Source organism: Aythya marila (assembly GCF_965140915.1).
Source record: "Aythya marila genome assembly, chromosome: 7".
NCBI lineage: Eukaryota > Metazoa > Chordata > Aves > Anseriformes > Anatidae > Aythya > Aythya marila.
This window is the reverse complement of record NC_139048.1, coordinates 11,268,728-11,287,525: the sequence shown is the minus strand read 5'-3', so window position 1 is coordinate 11,287,525 and position 18,798 is coordinate 11,268,728. Positions and strand designations below refer to the sequence as shown.

The 18,798-nt window shown below is 38.5% G+C and overlaps 1 protein-coding gene across 3 annotated transcripts in view; it reads right to left on the bottom strand.

Annotated features, from left to right (window-relative positions):
• Positions 1-18,798, bottom strand: part of SORCS1 (sortilin related VPS10 domain containing receptor 1) — a 286,519-nt gene that overhangs the window by 190,002 nt on the left and 77,719 nt on the right. For all 3 annotated transcript variants that reach the window (XM_082765411.1, XM_082765413.1, XM_082765412.1), the window contains exon 2: positions 5,058-5,125. In XM_082765411.1, coding sequence (XP_082621537.1) covers positions 5,058-5,125 — 68 coding nt within the window. The remainder of the gene's footprint in view (positions 1-5,057; positions 5,126-18,798) is intronic.

Below are 18,798 nucleotides of genomic sequence, written 5' to 3'. Positions count from 1 at the left end.
TACTAACACAAACCTATTTCCATCAACAAGCGTTTTCACCATATCACTTCCCTTCATGATGATGACTGCAAGATTACTCATCATACATACACAATACTGATGGTACTTAGACTTCAAGTCTGCCTTTGCCCAGTATCTTGTCTTCTGAAGTGGCTAACAGCAGAAGAGAACAGGAACAAAATTAGGACATAGCAGTAATTCTTTAAAAGCATGTTTCTTACAGTTCCTTGAGCAAGAGATGTCATCTTACACTCAACTCCCAGTGAATTCGTTATTTTATGAAGTAGCACTATGGAAGAAATGAAAGCTACTCCTATACCTAGAAGTGGAGATGCTCTAAGGATTATTTTTTTGTTATTATTTCTCTTTATTATTATTATTTTAATGTTGTAAATACACAGTTTCTCTTATTGAAGGGACAGAATTGCAAGATAACGTGTGTTGGTGGTGTCAGAAGTTGGGGATTAGTAAACTAGTAAACTGATAGATAGGCTAAAAGACTGTGGCTCAAGGAAAAAAAAAAAAAAAAAAAAAAAAAAAAGAAGGCCATGACAAATCTAGAAACAGAGCCCTGGAGTTCTGAGACCTGAGACATTTTATCTAGTATTTATCACCATGTGATCCTCAAAATATTGAAGATACTAGTTAGCTAAATGCATCCAAAATTCACTTCTCTCAAAAAAAGTAACTTTTATTATCCCCTACTTTACATATGGTTAAGTTAAAACTAGACCTATGTGACGCATGAGTCTTTTCCATAGTTCTTGAGATTCATTTACACATTTACAGCATACATACAAGCTTCCCTATAGCAGAAACTAAGAACTGTGGAGTACAGGCTGGAAGCTACCAGCAGGCCTGAACTGGAAGCTGAGAGTTCAAGTACAGCATCCAAGTACAGAAGCATCATCAGTAACTACTAGAACTAACAGAGCAAAAAATATCTGTTCAGACATAAACATTCTCAAGCCAAACAAACCCTACATCTTCCTACTTACTGACTGAAAAGTAAAGTTTAATTACTGCTACATTTACAGGAAATTCTAAGAAATTAGTAATTTCTAACCAAATACGGAACTATAAGAAAAGAAAGAGGTTAGTGGCAACATTCATTGGTCGTCAGCCTCTCAAGGTCCTGTTGGAAGGCGTCCTGTACATCTCTCCAGAGTATCATATTTATGCAAACAGGAAAAAAAAAGATTAGTCCTCCCCTTCCACTGTCTGCAGCTCATGCATACCATAGTGACTATTCTGACATTTTTATTTACTGCAAACATAAGCTTATCTTATTCCAGTGATAAAAAACATCTTCTCCTAACACTCACTGCTTAATCCTCTTTGTGATCGGAGAGATACCCAAGACAGGAAGAGAAATAAACCCAGTACGCTCAGTTAATTGCTCAGTGAAAGATAGTCTTTTCTCCTCCCTGTTTTCTTTCTCTTCTATATAAAAATAAATAAATAAGTAAATAAATAAAATCACCTCAACTAAAACAGTGGAAAAAGTATGCTGAGGTGATAACATAATTAAAGTCAAGCACAGCCTGATACAGAATTTAATTTACCATATACAGAATCAGCAGTTCACTTGGCATCTAAAGCTTGGTGAGCTTCTGAACTTCAGTACTTTAGAAGATTGTATAGAATTTATTTCTTTTCCTTTTACTGTATTTTGTCCTTTTGTGTCTGTCACCAGTAGTGTCTTAATTCATCGGTCGTTTCAGAAGGGCGATCTCCATCCATTAGTACTGCAGCCAGCTGTAGTTAAACTGGCTGAAAAATTACAAAGAAATGTCATCCTAGTAGGTAGCAGCATGTTTATAAAGAAGACAGATTCATATGTTGTAGGCAATGGCATAGTTGTGTTATAGATGGTTACAGTCCCATCAGTCACAAAACTGCTTAAATCACCCAACTATACCTTCCACTGACAAATGTGCTTATAACCAGCTATAGCACAAATGACTCGTGTCTGTGACATGATTCTAAATCGCCTCTCATCATTCATCAACCTTTTCAGAACACACTCTGCACAGGAGGCAATGGTGGTATTTCTTTGTCACGTTCTCAAGGCAAAGATTCCTCTTCAGTTGTGGGTACCTGCAGAATTACCTGTCTTTCTCCTCTATCCTTCAGAAACAGAACTCTTGACATCAGAAATCAAACTAGACATGAGATCATGATTTCTTCCATTCCCTAGCATCAAACCTAGAGGCAAGAAATAAATTGAAGTGCAAGATATGTTTCTTCCCATCACTCAAGTCCATTTTTGTATCTTTTTGAAACAATCAATGAGATGTAAATTAACATGTCACTTAAGTAGCCAGGAGGTGCGACAGCTACTAACCTCCCCGTCAGGTACATTAAATAATAAGATATGCCCATTTTGTCATTTCTTTCCATCACAGAAAGAACAGAGAAGCTGTCATGGGATCTTGAGAGGGATATTTATTAGAGAACCAAACACATGCCTGCATGGTGAGCATGGATCTAACAGCAGAGCCAGATTCGGGATAGAGCACAGTGTAACCACCTGGGCCTGAATTAAGACAACAGGAACAAGGTAAGAGAAATGCACTGGTGACAGAGAAGTCACGAACACCAAAGAGCCAATCAAGAATAATAGCAGAGCACTGCAAAGATACATATGTTCATTTTAGCTGTCCTGGATCCCCTCTAATATCTCCTAGTCAAAAACATTATCCCTGGGATACTGGATGGTTGGCCATGCAGCTGTAACCAAGTCCTGACAAGTGACATGTGTCAAGTGAAACTAGAGCTGACATGTTCAAAACAAGCCAAGAGGTTTCTCAAATCTATGGTACTCTTTGCTCCAAGATGTCAAGGGTATTAATATTAAAACACTCTAGACAATACTAATTTAGCTTATATCTAGTAAAATTCTACTTTTGTGAATATTCTTTCTTGAAACCACTGAGAATTGAAACATTTTATATATTAGTAAAAACCCCTGACATACTAAAAGCAAAAAAAATTTCAGACTCAGACCTTAAACTGAAGGGTGAGGAAGGACCCTAAATGTCAACCTAAAGAATGAAGGCTGGAAGAATATTACAAGGAAGTGTCAGATATGAAGCTCCTGTTCATATAGTCTCTCCTATACTACTTTTCAGCAATAGGATTAGAGGAAATAATATAGCTTTTCTGATGTTATGTCACATTCTAACATTAGGACAGTCTGAAGTATAGACAAGTGCACAACACTCACTAGATCTAGGCCTGGTATACCACCAAAGTCCCAGATTCTCGTACAACCTTCCAGTGATATTCACAGTCTCTTCTCTTTTAATAAGGGTAAAATTCAGACTCCACAGAACCCTGTTCTGGAACAGGCAACAGCATAAACTCATCAGTACATTTGTGCCCAAGTTCATACACCTCAATAAGAGGTATTTTCTCTTCTCCTATGTGGCTATACTATATTTAGTCCTAAATTAGTATCTCAACTCAATCCTGTACTGCATCACAAGTAGTTCTTCAGCACCAGGGAAGGAGGTTTCTCCACATGGTGAAACACCATGCCTTTCTCAATGACTAATAGAACAGATGGAGATTTTTCAGAGAGAAACAAGTGAGGTTAGTAAGAGAAAATAAAAATAACAGATTTTGCATTTATGAATATTATTTCTTGAAACCACTGTGGAACCAATTTATCCCGTAGCCCCTTTAGAAAAAATCTGCAAAAGCATCAATCCTGAGAGATCCTAGGTCGAGCTCCTCAATGCGCATATCATAACAGGAAAAGGATAGTAGAGACAATAAGGCCATTTTTGATCTCAAGCCCTAGCAGTGATGTATATGAAATAGAAAAATTAAACTATCCATGCAGTAAGATAAGAGACTATTTATTTAATGCCTCAAAATCATAATTTTATGTGTTCCTATTGCTAGAACGAAAATTCTTGAAGTTTTGATATGTCTTTAGTTTGGGGGTGGTTCCTCCCTCTTTTTTCTTTTTCTTTTCTTAATTCTTTTTAGATTTATTTTGGGCAGAGAGAAATAATGCGCTTTTCTTCTGCATACTAGTGTGGCAGAGCACTTACACTGAGTTTACAACACACTCCAGACCACATCCCTCTTCTGTTTTTCTCTTAAATCCCTACTCAGTTCCTTGGACAGAAAGGTTATTTTTTCTACTTCTGACACAAAATTCTTCCTGGGAGCTGAAAATCCTTTCCTAAACAAGTTTATCAAAACAAGTTCAATCTCACATGAAGTTTTAGTTTTAAAATAACTGTAGTTTTCTTGTATCAATACAGTAGTCTGTCCACCTCTATCAAACCTGCAAACAAAGCCCTAGTCTGCCCACCAAAGCTTTGTAGATGGAAGGATGAGAAAACTCCCCTTTCATCCATTACAGCTCCTGATGCTACCACTAAAAAAATATGAAGTAAACACCCCTTAGATCCATTTTTGAGATTTATTTAAAATAAAATAAATATATATATAATAATAATAAAAAAAAAAAGTACTACCTGCTCTCCTTGAATGCAAATGTGCATGATATGCTTTTGAAATCAAAAGTCACAAGGCATCCCCTATAAATTACTACAGCAGATATCACCACACGAGTAGAAATCCATAATCTGGTACTAAAACTATGAGTTCTGAACAAACAGACCTGGAATACTCATTTGAGCAAACTTTAAATGCAAACATGCTCCCAGTCTTAACAGCATTGACTTTTCATAACTATCATTTGGGCAGTAGACAGCCATGAGATTCTTCATTATAAACAAGGACCTGAGGCTGTTGAGTTCTAAAAATAAACCCGTTGGTTGATTTGATTCTGAATAAGATAGAAAAGGGGAAATCAAATGACAGCAGGTTCGTGAAGTGTTATCTAGCTGAAACAAAACAATCAAGACTTCAGCCTCTTCATCCTTAAGTACGAAAGAATAGAAACAAGAGAGATGGGTAAGCTACAAACCTTCCAGCATATTTTTAAAAAATCCAATTAAATTCAATAAAAGAATCGAATCAGGATGCTCCTATTTAAGTAAGGTGGTAATTATTAGCTCAAATTATCTTCATACCTCCAAAGAGAGCTTTCTGTGATGCTTCCCAGGTTGTAGTCGTACAGCTTTGTCAGAATTAGAATCACCTGAAGGCAAAAGAAGAAATCATGGTTAGTCTCAAACAATTACAATCTTATAGAACTGAAATGACCCCAGGGAGGACTTAGGATTCCTTTAATGGGTGCTTAACATAACTGAATGAATTCTTAAAAGTATTTGCCTAAACTGACATGGGGAGTATTTGCAGAGGTCTATCTTGAGCCAGTCAGACCTTTTTCTGCTCAACTGCTCTCCATTTGTGAACAGGTTCTTCCCTTAACCCTAGGAAGAAGAATGCATGGGAAGGAGTTAACATGCTAGACATACTGTTTTAGGATACCAGATAAGATCTGCTCTGTGGTAGGTTACTTTCTGCTCTGTTTCACAAGCACTGAAATTGTTGATATTTTTCACAGCTGCAATGCATGGATAACCCGCTAGCCTGTGTTCAGCCAAATTTTCCATTTGTGGCAGATGATTAAAGATTAAAAAAAAAACTGGCAAATGATCACCCACTGTGGCCTGGGAGACTTCGCCTGGATATCAGCAAAGAATATCCATGAAAAAAAATTCTTCAACACTGGGACAGGCTACCAAGAACACCTGCAGAGCCCTCCATTGTTGGAGGTTCTCAAGACCTGACTAGATAAAAATAGGGCCGACCTTATTAAAGCTGGTGATAACTCTGTTTTGAGCAGGAGGTTGAACTAGGGACCTCCAAATGTCTCCAACAACTGACACTTCTATAACTTCAGTGAGAAGCTTTAGATTTAGCCAGAATGGAAATGTTTCCACATTTAGTTTTATTGGCTCTTTTGATAAACAGCTCTTCCCTCCTGTCAAAACAGACACTTCTAGAATAAAATTACCTTGCCGGGGAGGAGGGTAATTTTATCAAAAAGAATTTCCAGTAAAATATTTGTCTGCTCTTTTGTTAAAGCTTAATAATAATAATAATAATAACAACTGGCATTCAAGATGATAAGCTCCTTTAACAAGACCTACATTTGGGACAAACTATGAGACCATTATTATTGCTACTAATTTATTTTGTATTTTTCCCTACCAGATCACCATACATCTCCTCCTTCCTATCCCATTAAGACTGCTGTAAATTGAAGAGGCACAACACTTCTCATCTGACAAAACCCCTGATCTATATACATTATCATCTTCAACCTGGGTTCCTAAGAAATTAGGTTTACAGATATGCACCCCTCTATTCTCTTGATAACTTTAATTTTCATCAGCTAGTTTCTATCAATTTGGCAGAGAAGCCAAGGACTGGAGAAAATTCAGTCCCTATAAGCTCTGTGGAAGCTAGCAGCAGTATGGCAGAGGATTATCCAAGTCACTGCTTGCACTGAGAGAAAGGAACAGAACTTGCCATTACCATTTTCCAAAGGCAAAAGCCATCCTGCCTCCTACAAGCAAATAGCCCTGAACCCACCACAGCAGCAACAGAATCTTTTCTGATATGCTCAGTATATAAGGACCAGAAAAAGCATGGTAATGTGGGAGCTGAGGACATAAGCATATAGCTATTGGAAAAGGAAAGCACAGGGAACAGGTTATATGCATTTAAGAAACAGATTTATTCATTTCTACAGCACAAGTTAAATTCCTCATAGCACAAACAAGGTCAGTCCAAAACATTTGTGATCTGAATGAACACAAGTCACATGCAGAATGATGGGGAAAACAGGAGAAGCACTTGAAAAAACAGCAGTCGACCAGAACCAACCATCTTCTATGACATCTACTGGAAGAAGCCTCCCTTCCTACCTGCTCACTCCCATTTTAACCTCCTGCTTCCCATCTTCATCTACATCCACTTACTGCTTTGCATCCAAAACAAGAGCCTCATCCTGCTGTGCACTAAAGACTGGCTGGAAACTCTAGCTGTTAAAGTGCAAACCCCACCAGGCAGAAGACAAGGGCAGGAACCCCAGTTTTATAATTTGGTGACATTGCACAAATAGTTCCAGAAATCAATGGGGATGCTCTTCTACGGTCTCCATTTAGGTACCTGATGCCCAAGGCTTCCCCACACCAAAGCTATGAGTGGTAGTCCCCAACACACTGTGGGGACACCTCACAGCCCTCAGGAGCCACCAGCCTACTCTATCCTTTACCAATGGGCAGATGAGGCCTGCCCAGGGTGGCACAGAGGGCAGCCCTGCAGCTCCAAGAGCTGAGTCCATGGGCCTGCCCTAGGGCTCCCTGCAACTCCAGGTACAGCTCAGTACTGAGCCCGTGTGACTCCTAGTCTGTCTCCAGGCCTAATTTCCTCAGTGCCTCCCTCACATGGCTCCCCACCAGTCCTACCCCACTACAGCAAGCTGCCTCCAGATCCCTCTGGATGCCCTGACCATCGGCCATGGATCCCAGCATGACACTCCAGTGACAGCCACCCTGCAGAAAACTGGGAAATGATCCATGTCCCCCTGAAACAGCCTCTTGGTTAACTCCTGCCCTAGCCAGGGACCCCAAGGACAACAGCTATGACAGAGAGCAGTTTATGTCAATTGTTTTCACATGCACACACACCGCTTCCTTATGCCTGCTGACTCCCAAGGGCATCCTGACACGGATACCACCCCCCCACACTCTCCCAAAAACACACTGACCTCAGTGCCATCTAGCCTCCCTCCAACCAGCAGGTTCTCTTTGAAGAGATGGCCACCACGCACATTGTTAGCCCCCAGATGGCAGAGCAGCAGTGGGCACATATGATTTGCAAACCAATTAAGGCTTTATAAAGTGCTAAAATTTCAATCTCCTCTTTCCTAGGAATGTTAATTGGTGACAGACAGGCAGCTGTGTGTCTGGGTCCAGACTATGTCACTGCTATCCCTCACCCCTTTGAACAAGTCTTTAAATCCCCTACTTCACAAGTGAATGAAACTTAAAGGGGTAAAAGGGAAACAGAAGAGGAAGGAGGTATGAGCACATGGGAGTATGTAAAGCCTTTCCAAATAACCGCTCTTCTGATGAAATAATGGTAAAATCAGTAACAAGGTTCAGCACCAGCTTGCGTAGAGACCTTCCATATGATGTGGGAGCTGCACATGCTTTCAGCTTCCAGCCTCCCTTGATCTGCAAAGCAGCTGGACAGTTGCAGGGAAGCTGCTTATATCTTTTTCCAAGCCTTGTTATCTTTTCTTGGCACCATCCTCCTCTGCTTTCCAGAGGAACTAGAGACATAAATGACTAATAAATATTCCCCTAACAAATATTTTGACATCTGGTAGTTTTAGAGGTAGACCAGAAAATAGCAGGCATAGAAATTAGGAAGAGTAAGTAAGAAACACAGTAGGGTTTTCCCACATTCTTTGCCTTGAGCTGACATGGGGAAAGTCATAGAAAGATCTTATGAAGCCCACTTCCCCCGTCTGTAAAACCTAGGAATTAAAGTCAGGCCTAATTTTCTGGATTACTAAAATTAGCAACTTGCAACTGCTAGAATTAAACAATTATTTTTCATGAGTTTCTCATTGTTTTGACTTCTCTCTCCCCCTCCCAACTTTGAGGAGAGATCATAAATCCAGGGAAGTGGTGGCATCACTGTCCCTGAGGTTGATCAAGGAGAGATTGGATGTGGTGCTTAGAGACAAACTTTATTGGGTGATAGTGGTAGTAGGGTGCTGGTTGGACCAAATGATCATGTAGGTCTCTTCCAACCTTAATGATTAGATGATTCTATGATTCCACATTTCTACAAAAGAAAACTCCATTGAGAACTTTAATTTCTTAATTTAAAAAAAGAAATTGTAATTGACATCTCAGAAATAATGACATGACAAAAGTAAACAAAACTGCCAATGAGTTGTGTTTTTTGTTTTCCTTTTTTTTTTCTCCCACTTCCAGAGAGCTGAAATGTCTTGGTTTTGAACTTTGAACTAACGTGGTGGAAGTCATATTGGTTTTGTTTGTTTGTTTGTTTTTGGTTTGTTTGTATGTGTGTGTATCTAACAATTCTTCTACAATCAGAGGTACTCCAGGACCCATTAAAATATGCATGGTTGTTGCAACTTAGACCTTTAAAATCTAAAGTAACATTGTTATATACTAGCTTCTGAGTAAAATTATGATTAAATAATATTTAACATTTCAAAGCTAGTATTTGTATTTGACAACACCTTGTATCATATACATGAAGGTGTTCGTTATGTAATAGCTTAGATACCTGCACATGGTGTAGATACTTATTGCTAGAACAAATTTCCCATTTTCCTGGGCATGTATCAGCTCCTGACCCAGCTTTAAGGCAATCCTTAGTTTCAGCAGTCTTCTCCTTGTGTCATTTACTCTGGTTCAAACACTAGTAATAGATCTGCTCAAAGATATGCATACAAAACAAGTCATTGTGCAGAAAATTAGTTATTTCTGCCTTGAGTTCAGTATTCTCTTTTCCCCTTCATAATGTTATTTGAATAACCTAATTCAAGGCCATGATTTTGGTTATGTTTACTCTTTCAGAAAATGTATTTCTCCTTCGCTGTTCTCATTTCTTTGTTGTTTAGCCTGCAAAGGTTACTTCATGTTTAAGATCATTTCTTTCTTTCCTTTCTTTGCCCCCCTCCCCCTTCTCTGTGGCTGTCACTATGTAGTGCTGAGAAACCTAATGAACAGAGACATGCATATTATGTTGTTCTAAATGTCAGAATACAGCTGTGAAGGAACACAGTAATGAAATGAAAAATACTGTCTCACCTTTTTTATTTTCTTTGGTTTTATTTTCTTCCCCTGGGACTGTATTTTTCCCCCTTCTTTACTGCTTACCAATCAGTACAACCCAACAAGGGCAAGAAGAAAACAACAAGCAAATTAGAGACAATAAAAAAGTTGAAAATCCAGTCTTATGCCAGTTTTTGTCTGAATACAGATGGCTCTTCCTATTCCAGAGAAATGCAAGACCTCTGTTCTTCAGCAAGAACACCATTTGAAGTAGTTTTTTTCTGCCATAACACGTATAGAAGTGGAGAGAAAAGTCTTCATCACTTTGTGATGACAGCCAAGAGCAAAACTTCTTGGCTCTATTGCATGCTTGGTGAGCACTAGCCATGGTATAGCCCTAAAAGTGTTTGCTTGTTTGAATTACTTTATATAAAGTTGAAAAGCCCCGGAAGAAAAAAGGACAGAAGGAAAGGTGAGTTAGTACACTCACCTGGGAAACAACAGACTGACAGAAGAGGTATTTAAACCTGTTTTACACATCTCCCAGATGAAACCAGCTCCCAGTAGCTATTCTAGGAAAGACAGGTTGTTCATACCTTGCAAGCCATGATGTCTTAATTGAAACCAAAAGTTTTTCAGTTTGATAAGAACTCCTGACCCATAACTACCTTTTAAGACTCAGGTTGTAAAGGCCTGCCTATAGGTTTAAGATGAAAATCAGTGGCTGGACCAAAACTATTGCTCTTTGAAGTATCCAGTTCAGGCCCGTGAAAGATCTCTGCAACTTTGGGAGGAGCTGTAGGGTAAGCATAGCTTCATTTTTCTCAAACGTATCTTCAGCTGGTCCACACCATCTCACCCCCCCCAACACACACACACACACCCCTTTCCTCTACTACCAACCCACTTTTAGTACTAGGTTAAATCTTTGTTTTGACCTTGTTTTCATCTGCTACACAAATGTATCTAGAAAGGCTATATGGTACTGCACAGGGTACTGACCCAAGTTCATGCTTTACTTCAGTGCTAGTTCCAAACTTAATGCAAGGATTACGTTTAACCTGTCTTTTCTCCCTAGGCAAAAAAAAATATTTAGTCTCATTAAAAACAATGCTGAACTAGCTGGGCAGCATGGTGCTGAGAGAGTCTGCACACGGGTGATCAGGTTCATAACACAACAGGAAGAAAGCAACAGATGCTGTCTGTGGCCACGTAACTAAGACACGGATCTATGTTTTGCACTACTCACTATTGCAAATTTAGTCCTAGGAACACTATGTGAACATGATGTTAAAACATTGCTGTACTTATTCAAGCTAGACTAAACATGGATGCAGACCAGAAAAATCATTGTGCCTAATGTCTAATCATCATTATTAAAGACCCACCGTGCAAAATGATCTGCCTGGTATTCCAACTCATTCTCTTTTACATCAACAGTGCTCTCATCTTGGATACATTTTATCAGCTGTATTCTCATCACCCCTAGGTCTTCTCTGGGAATGCTTTCCACTTGACACAGCACAACAGGGTACTAAATTCAAACAAACAACTTTTACAGCTCCACGGTGATAGAGATTCTTCAAACAGAAGAATGCAATCAAATTTTTAAAGTTGTTCGCTATAACTTCCTGGGGTCTGAATTTTACAATGCTACCTCTAGATTGACCTGAAACTGTGCCAGAAGGATTGGTCCTATAGGATTTAAGTGCTGTTTTCAAAAATCACAACAGGCCGTTGCTAATGGAGGCAAAACAGCACCTCTCCTTTAATGTTTCAGACATCTATGCTCTGTATGTAAATTTGCATCTGTTTCAGTTGAGAGTGTAGCTGTCCCAGGTTAAGTCACAGAACTGAAAAAGATTTAAGCCAATAATTGCCCATTTTTCTCACTGGTGCACCATCAACTCTCAGCATTATTTGTGTACATACTGTTCCTTTCTCAACTCTTTGTTGGATGCGTTAGAAAACAATACACTTGATAAGTGATTTTTAATATCTATTGTCTTCTTGACCAGCACCACTGTTGAGTGGTCATGTTGTTTTTTTCTTTTTGTGTGTGTGTGTGTGTGTGTGTGTGTTTTGTTTGTTTGTTTTTCTTCTTCAAGCAACAGCCTTAGGACTACCAATTTCCAGCATGGAATGAATAACTGCAGATGGCCTTCATGAACATTAATTCTGTGCTAGGATTAATAACCTGATAGAGACTATGTTTTGCCCATAACGTATACCAGTGATATTGTGCTCTTCTTAGCTCTGCCTTCTACTTCTAGTTTCAATCATATGCCAGCTAAACGCTCTACCTCACAGGTTGATTTTTGCTGTTTCCTCATATTGTAACACCTCCCAGTCTCATCAGTCTTGACCCTCTCTGGTGCTCTTCACCCATGCAAGGAATATGTAACACATCTAGAGTTTCCGGAATAAACAATAGTGCTGGTGTACAGTTTGCTTGCTCTATTTGTCTGGACTGTAAATGTTTAGGTATAGGAACTATACCACACAGCACAACCAGGCCTCAATATTTTTGTAATGAGATACTGTAATACATGTAACTGTGTAAAAATGACAGTGCTGTTAGCTACCCTTAATAAGACTCTCCTGGGGAAAAAATTAAAAAAAAACTGTCTTGATTGTGGCTGGATAAGCATACCTCAATGTGTCGTGATCCATGAAACCCTTATTAAACTCTAGAGATCCTTTCTATCACCTACTTAGCAAGAACATAAGTCAATGAGAAAGAAGCACTAAATTAAGTTTTCACAAGCTTGTTGGTCTGCTATAATTGAGCAGAAAGCAAAAGGACTTGAAGCTTTCTTCTGCATTATCTGTTAATAATCCATATTTTTTCTGGCTAGGCTGCAGTGTACAAACGTATGCAGCATTTAATCCAAGACTGCAAATAATTGAACAACTTTTTCTTTCTTCCTCTCTACCTCTCTAGTGCAACATAGAACTTTACAGTTGGGAAAAAGAAGGAAGCCACCAAAACAAAAGAATATTCTCAATAAGCTCTTTGGTGTGGCAGCTGTGTAAGGAAATTTTTCAAAGAAATTCACAAGCAAGTCTGAATAATTCACGAATAAGAATTTTACAGACTGCTCATGAATAAAGAGAAATCTAGAACTCATTATTTGGGGCAAATTATCAGTACAAATCTTGTTCTTCATATTATTACCATTACGTTTTTTTTTTTTTTTTTTTTTTTTTTTTTTTTTTTTTTTACCTGTTAGCAAGTATCAGGGACTGTAAAAACTAGGCCAGTTCCAAGAACTATGGAGATGTGAATACTTGTTAATTTGTTTTTCACATGGACTGTAGATCTGCAGGCAAAGGAAGATAGGAAAAGCATGATGACAGAGAAGGAGAGCCATGTGATTATGTACCCAGACTACCAACTCCTGATTTCACCACATTCTGTATTATAAAGAACCTGTAATGAAAAAATATTTTTATAAGGGACAAAAAACACTCTGATGTTACCCACAACCATATCTGTGACAGGAGGTGATAGCAGAATTTTAGAGAGAAAACATTAAAATTGGCCTTGCAGAGGATGATGCTTCACCTTATTAACTTTCAGCAGTCAGCAGATTACACTCATCCTAATGCAAAAGCCATGGTGGCTATTGTGCGTAATAATATAAGGATCAGATAAAGCCAGCAAGAATGATCAAGGATGTGGAATGGCTTTATTTTTTTTTTTTAATGAGAATTTTCTCAAACTGAATCTGAGAAGGAGACAATGAAGGAGATGTGAAAGACAGCCGTAAAGTCATGAATGTCCTGAACTGTTTTCTTCTTCTCAGTTCACAAGACCTAGGAGATCAAAAGGACCTAGTGGGTTCAGAATACTAAATGTAAATGAGTTGGGAAGCTTCTTCACATTTTATGTTGTGGATACTTCCTACTAGATCAGGTTGCCCAGGGCCCCACCCAACCTGGCATTGAATACCTACAGCTGCTCCATCCACAGTTGCTCTGGCAAGCCTGTTCCAGTGCTTCACTGTAAGTAAAGAATTTCCTCCTAACATCTAATCTAAATCTCCCCTCTTTTAGTTTAAAACCATTCCCCCTAGTTGTATCACATTGAGTTATAAAGAAAAATATGAAAAACAATCAGTAGAGCAAGATATATGGCAGTTTCTACTACACTCATCTTACAGGGATCTGTCATGCTGACAGCTTTTAGAGGAGACCATGATATGTGTTATAATAAAGAAGTAAAATGAGGCATCTCTTTGTACTGAGTCTGGCTGGGACGTTAACTTTCCCTGCGGCAGCCCATACAGTGCTGTGCTCTGCACTTGTAGCTGGAACAGCAGTGTTATCACACCAGTGTTGTCTACCGCTGAGCAGTGCTGGCACAGCAGCAGGACTCTCTCTAACCCTCCTAGGGGGTGGGCAAAAAAGTGAGAAGAGAAACATCACCAGGTCAGCTGACCTAAACCAAAGGGATATTCCATACCATACGATGTCACACTCAGCAATAAAAGGTGGAAACAGGAAGAAGAGGGGAAGGGTGGGCTCTTGTGAAAACATCAGTCCTCCTCCCAAACACTGGCTACGTGCGTTGAGGCCCTGCTTCAAGGACGTGGTCAAGCATCATTCATTTGTGGGAAGTAGAGAGTAATTTCTTTCCTCTGCACTTCCATATAGCCTTTGTTTTGTTTGTTTTTCCTTTTTTTTTTTCCTTTTCCCCTTTCCCTTTTTCTCCTTTTTAAATTGTTTAGTTTATAATAATTTTTTCCTTAATTATTTTTTTCCCTTTAAATAAATTATCCTTATCTCAACCCATGAGTTGTTCTTTACTTCTTCCCTTCCTCATCTAAAGAGGGGGAATGAGAGAGCGGTTGTGGTGTTTAGCTGCCTAGCACGGAAAAACCACCACACTCTTCCACAAATCTTTTAAAGATAGTTACGGTCTTCATGGTTGTCATTTGGATGAAACTAATTTTTAATGGTCTAAAAGTAATTTTAAAAAAATATTTTTTAAATAATTTAAAAGAATAAATATAATTTCAAATTTAAAAAATAAAAATAATTTTTAAAATATTAAAAAATGTTCTGAATAACTGGTGCTGGTAATGGAGACTTAATTCCCCACTTTGAGTCTTCGCCTCAACATTGAAATCTATTCTTACAAATTCTCCTTTCATTCAATAAGATTCTTTTTCTTGAAAATATCTGATCATCTCCACATGTGATTAATAAACTAAAAAAAAATACAAAAATACAGTAATGAAAAGGAGCTAAAAATTGAGGGAATAAACTGCTGTAGGAGCAAAAGCAGAGATATTCAAGTTCCCAGTAAATGTAGTAATAGATTTTCTTCCAGTCAGAAGGAGACAAAGAGGGAAAGGAGGACAAAAACAAGAGAAAAAAAAAGCTGCCTGTCATCTTGAAATGTTTTAATACAAAGGCAAATAGTTAAGAAAGACACAAGGTTTCATTTCAGAAGACAAAAGTCTGTACGAAGAGAATCGATTACACACTAATTGCATTGATGTTTAAAAACCTTTAGCAGAAGTCCTCTGTGCATGTTTCAAGAGAGAAATGCAGTCTTCTGTTTATTCATTTTACTGAATACCCACATAGACCTTTGGGGAATTATTTCAGAATTAAGGACAGAGCAGGGTGAAGCCCTAAACCACTTGGAAGGAAATTTATTCTCTTACACCTTATTATATTCACCGTCAATCATCAGCTCTTGCTTAAACATGCAGTTCCTGCCAGTGATTTAGAGTGGACATCCAGCAATGGTGAAAGGGTCAATTGGATAAAAGCACTACGCTGTTCTGTGCCTGGCCTGCTCTTGAGCTTGCTATTGAAAGACTCAGAGCTATTCAGGATGCTCTGGGCTTTGCCAAAGGGACAAAGATTTTAAGTGCTGAGAAGCCATTTCTGAAACGCACATTTGGAAAGCCTGCATCTACAAATGAAAACTTACTTCTCAGGAGTTTCTTAAAGACTTGAACTTATGTGCAAACTAGTGCTTGAGCATAGCCACAGGCAGTTAAAAGAGAACAGCATATAGCGCGCTCAGAAACTGAGGAAACGTGTGAGAAGAGACTTCATGAAAACATACCACATACTACCATTGGGATCCTACTTTCCCAGCTTTATTTATGGTTGTGTCTTCCTGGTTAAGACAGGACTTTCTGGAGGATTCAGAAACACCTATAAACTCCAAACACACACAGTATTTCCCAAACCACTAATCCAAGCCTCCACTTGAACATAATTCACCCAACTCTGTCTGAGGAAAGAACGAAGTGGAAAGATCTCAAAAAAGGTAACAAAGTAGAGAAAGGCTACTAAAGGTCTTTCCTTGAGTAAGAAACTATGTCCTGGTAGAAGACCAGGGGTGAGGGGATACAAGGAAAAAAGAGTAGGATTAATGTGGTATACACAATACCCAGATTGCTTGTTTAGGAGCTCACTACATCATATAAAAGTGAAACATCAGTATGCAGTGAATAATTTATTTAATGCTACTGTTGTTTAAACAAATCACTTTCATGAAAGCAATGTGTATTCAAGCAATAAATCACTGTTTAGCACTCTGTCACAAGCAAAAGATACTACTTGACAGAATTATTGAATGATGTTGTATAGCCACAAGGCAACTACAGAGATAAGGATGATGCTCTTGAATAGACTGCTTCCCTCTTACCCCAGGGAAGAAACTGAATCTTTAAAGTAAAACTTTCATCCTGGGGCAACAGGGGAAGTGAAACTTATGACCATAAGTGAATTTCATCTTTAGGTCCCAAAAGTGCCCTGAAAACATTAATTGATCACTCCTAACAACAGTTCTGTCATGTAAGTTGGTTTTATTATACATATCAAGCATGCAATGCTTAAGAGTTATGGAAGGCAGGAAGGGAATACTTAGTTTGATGAACTTCTGGCTCTTCATTCTTGATATTCTACCCTGTCCTCTACTGCACACGGAGATGGACTTAATAACATTCTGGTCTGCTCTAACTTTAAATCACGGCTTCCACCTTGCCTAGCTCTAAGAGAGCAGGAGTCAAATCCAAGCTTTCTATTCCTCACACGTGCACACACACTCCCTCCCACCCCATAATCCTAGTTTCCCCATCAATACAGTTGGGAACGTACACTGCTTCTACTGGTCTTCTGTCAGTGATGAACAGTATACTAATAGACACAAGTAATGTTTCCCAGATGCTGAGAAAACAAAAAAGCTTCATGCAGAGACACTTTTGATTTGTTAGTCTTATTATACTGTGGTGGGGATACCCTGCAAACACTGTTCTAGCATTTCCTATGCATCTTACCCTAAAATAACAAACTGCATCACCCCTGTCCTGGTTTTGGTTTGCTCTAGCAGAAATGTGGGAGGTCTCACTTCCTTATGGCAACCCTTTGTTAAAGGAGTTAAATTAGAATTTAATGTGTCTCAGGCCTAAGATTCAAAAGCCACCTTATGAGCTCTCCGGCTGCCAATATTCATTTAGTTGTTAAATAATGCTAAAAAGAAAAGATGGAAAATCAAGTCATTGTGTTCTCAGCTTATCCTAAATCAGCAGAATTCTCAGGGTGAAATTCAGCACATTTTAGCTTGTGCTAATCATATGAGCAACAAAAAGAATTTAGTGCACTCATTTCGCCATAATAAAACTGAAACAAACCATTCATTCAGCTTTCACCCACTGGTCATCACAATCAAACAAGTATGAAAAATAAGAATAACATTATTTTACAGTATCTATGAACAGAGTCATTTGCTTTAAAAAGGGACAAGACAGAATATAAGGACAAATAAACTTAATTAGTTGGCTTTCTTCAGTTCATTAACGAAAATTTGATGCCCCCAAAACTCCAGAGTATTGAGCCCAGTCTTAAAAAGAGACATTTCAGCCATTATCAAGTCTTTTTGGGGTGTGATATTTTCCTGATTATACAGTCAAAGTTCTTCAGTTCCTTACATTCTCTCACCCACTCCAGCTGCAACAAAATATGCCAGCAGCAGCTGTATGTAATAAGTTGGAAGGCATCTTGAGACCAATTGTAATGCAAAGGTCATATTTTCCAAGCTGTTTATGGACAGTAATTTGTAAGGTTGTAATGTCACATGTTGTCAATAATTCATGGTGGGAAATTGCAACAGTTAATAGGTCATCAATTCTTCACTTTTATACCTTATCTCTTTCTCCCCAAAGAGCTGTTAAAACATGTTTCATTTTAGCATATTCCTTGAACCTCAGACTCAAAGGTTTCATTTGTTTATGGAAAGAAACTTAGGATGGTAAGATGTAAGTAATCCCTTAACAGGCACCCAGGGATGATAACAGATATAAAGTGCACATTTCAGACTTGGGATATAAATTCCTGTTAAAGGTCTATTCTCACTGGAGTTCTGCTCTATATTCTATAGAACAGGTTGATGCTATCAGAATGAAAACTGTTGTATTTCAGCAAAGAGGATTTATTCAAAAACAAGTTATTCAAGGAAGCAAGATGTATTCAAATAAAGACTCCTCATTTCCAGTTCTTTTAGAAACAAGCATAATTAAAACATGAGTTATTGGCTTTTTTAATATTCTGATACAGACACATCCTGATTAGTGAAACTTCCTCCATATGAAATTGTCAGGTCACCCTCTTACTGCTATTCCTAAAGCACAACCACACAAAGCTGAAGGGTAAAACAGGATGAGAAAAAGATAGTACCAGGTGGAACAGAAAGCCTGTCACTAATCCCCAGTGTCAGGAAAAAAAAAAAAAAAAGCTGTACAAGAGCTAACGAGTTATGACCAACATGAGCTACAGATTCCACCGCTGACTGAGGCATGAAGACAGCTGTTTGTATTAAACAATTGAACAGCATATCCAATATTTCCCTTTACGAACAGCATATCCAATATTTACTTCCACAGGATTCAGAACACATTCAGCTCCATTCCTGTGACTTTTAGATAGAGCCTGGCAGAAGCCAGTAATTCCATCTTTGACCAGGACACTGTTATAACTCCTGTATAAGTAAAGACGTATTAGCATCAAATATCTT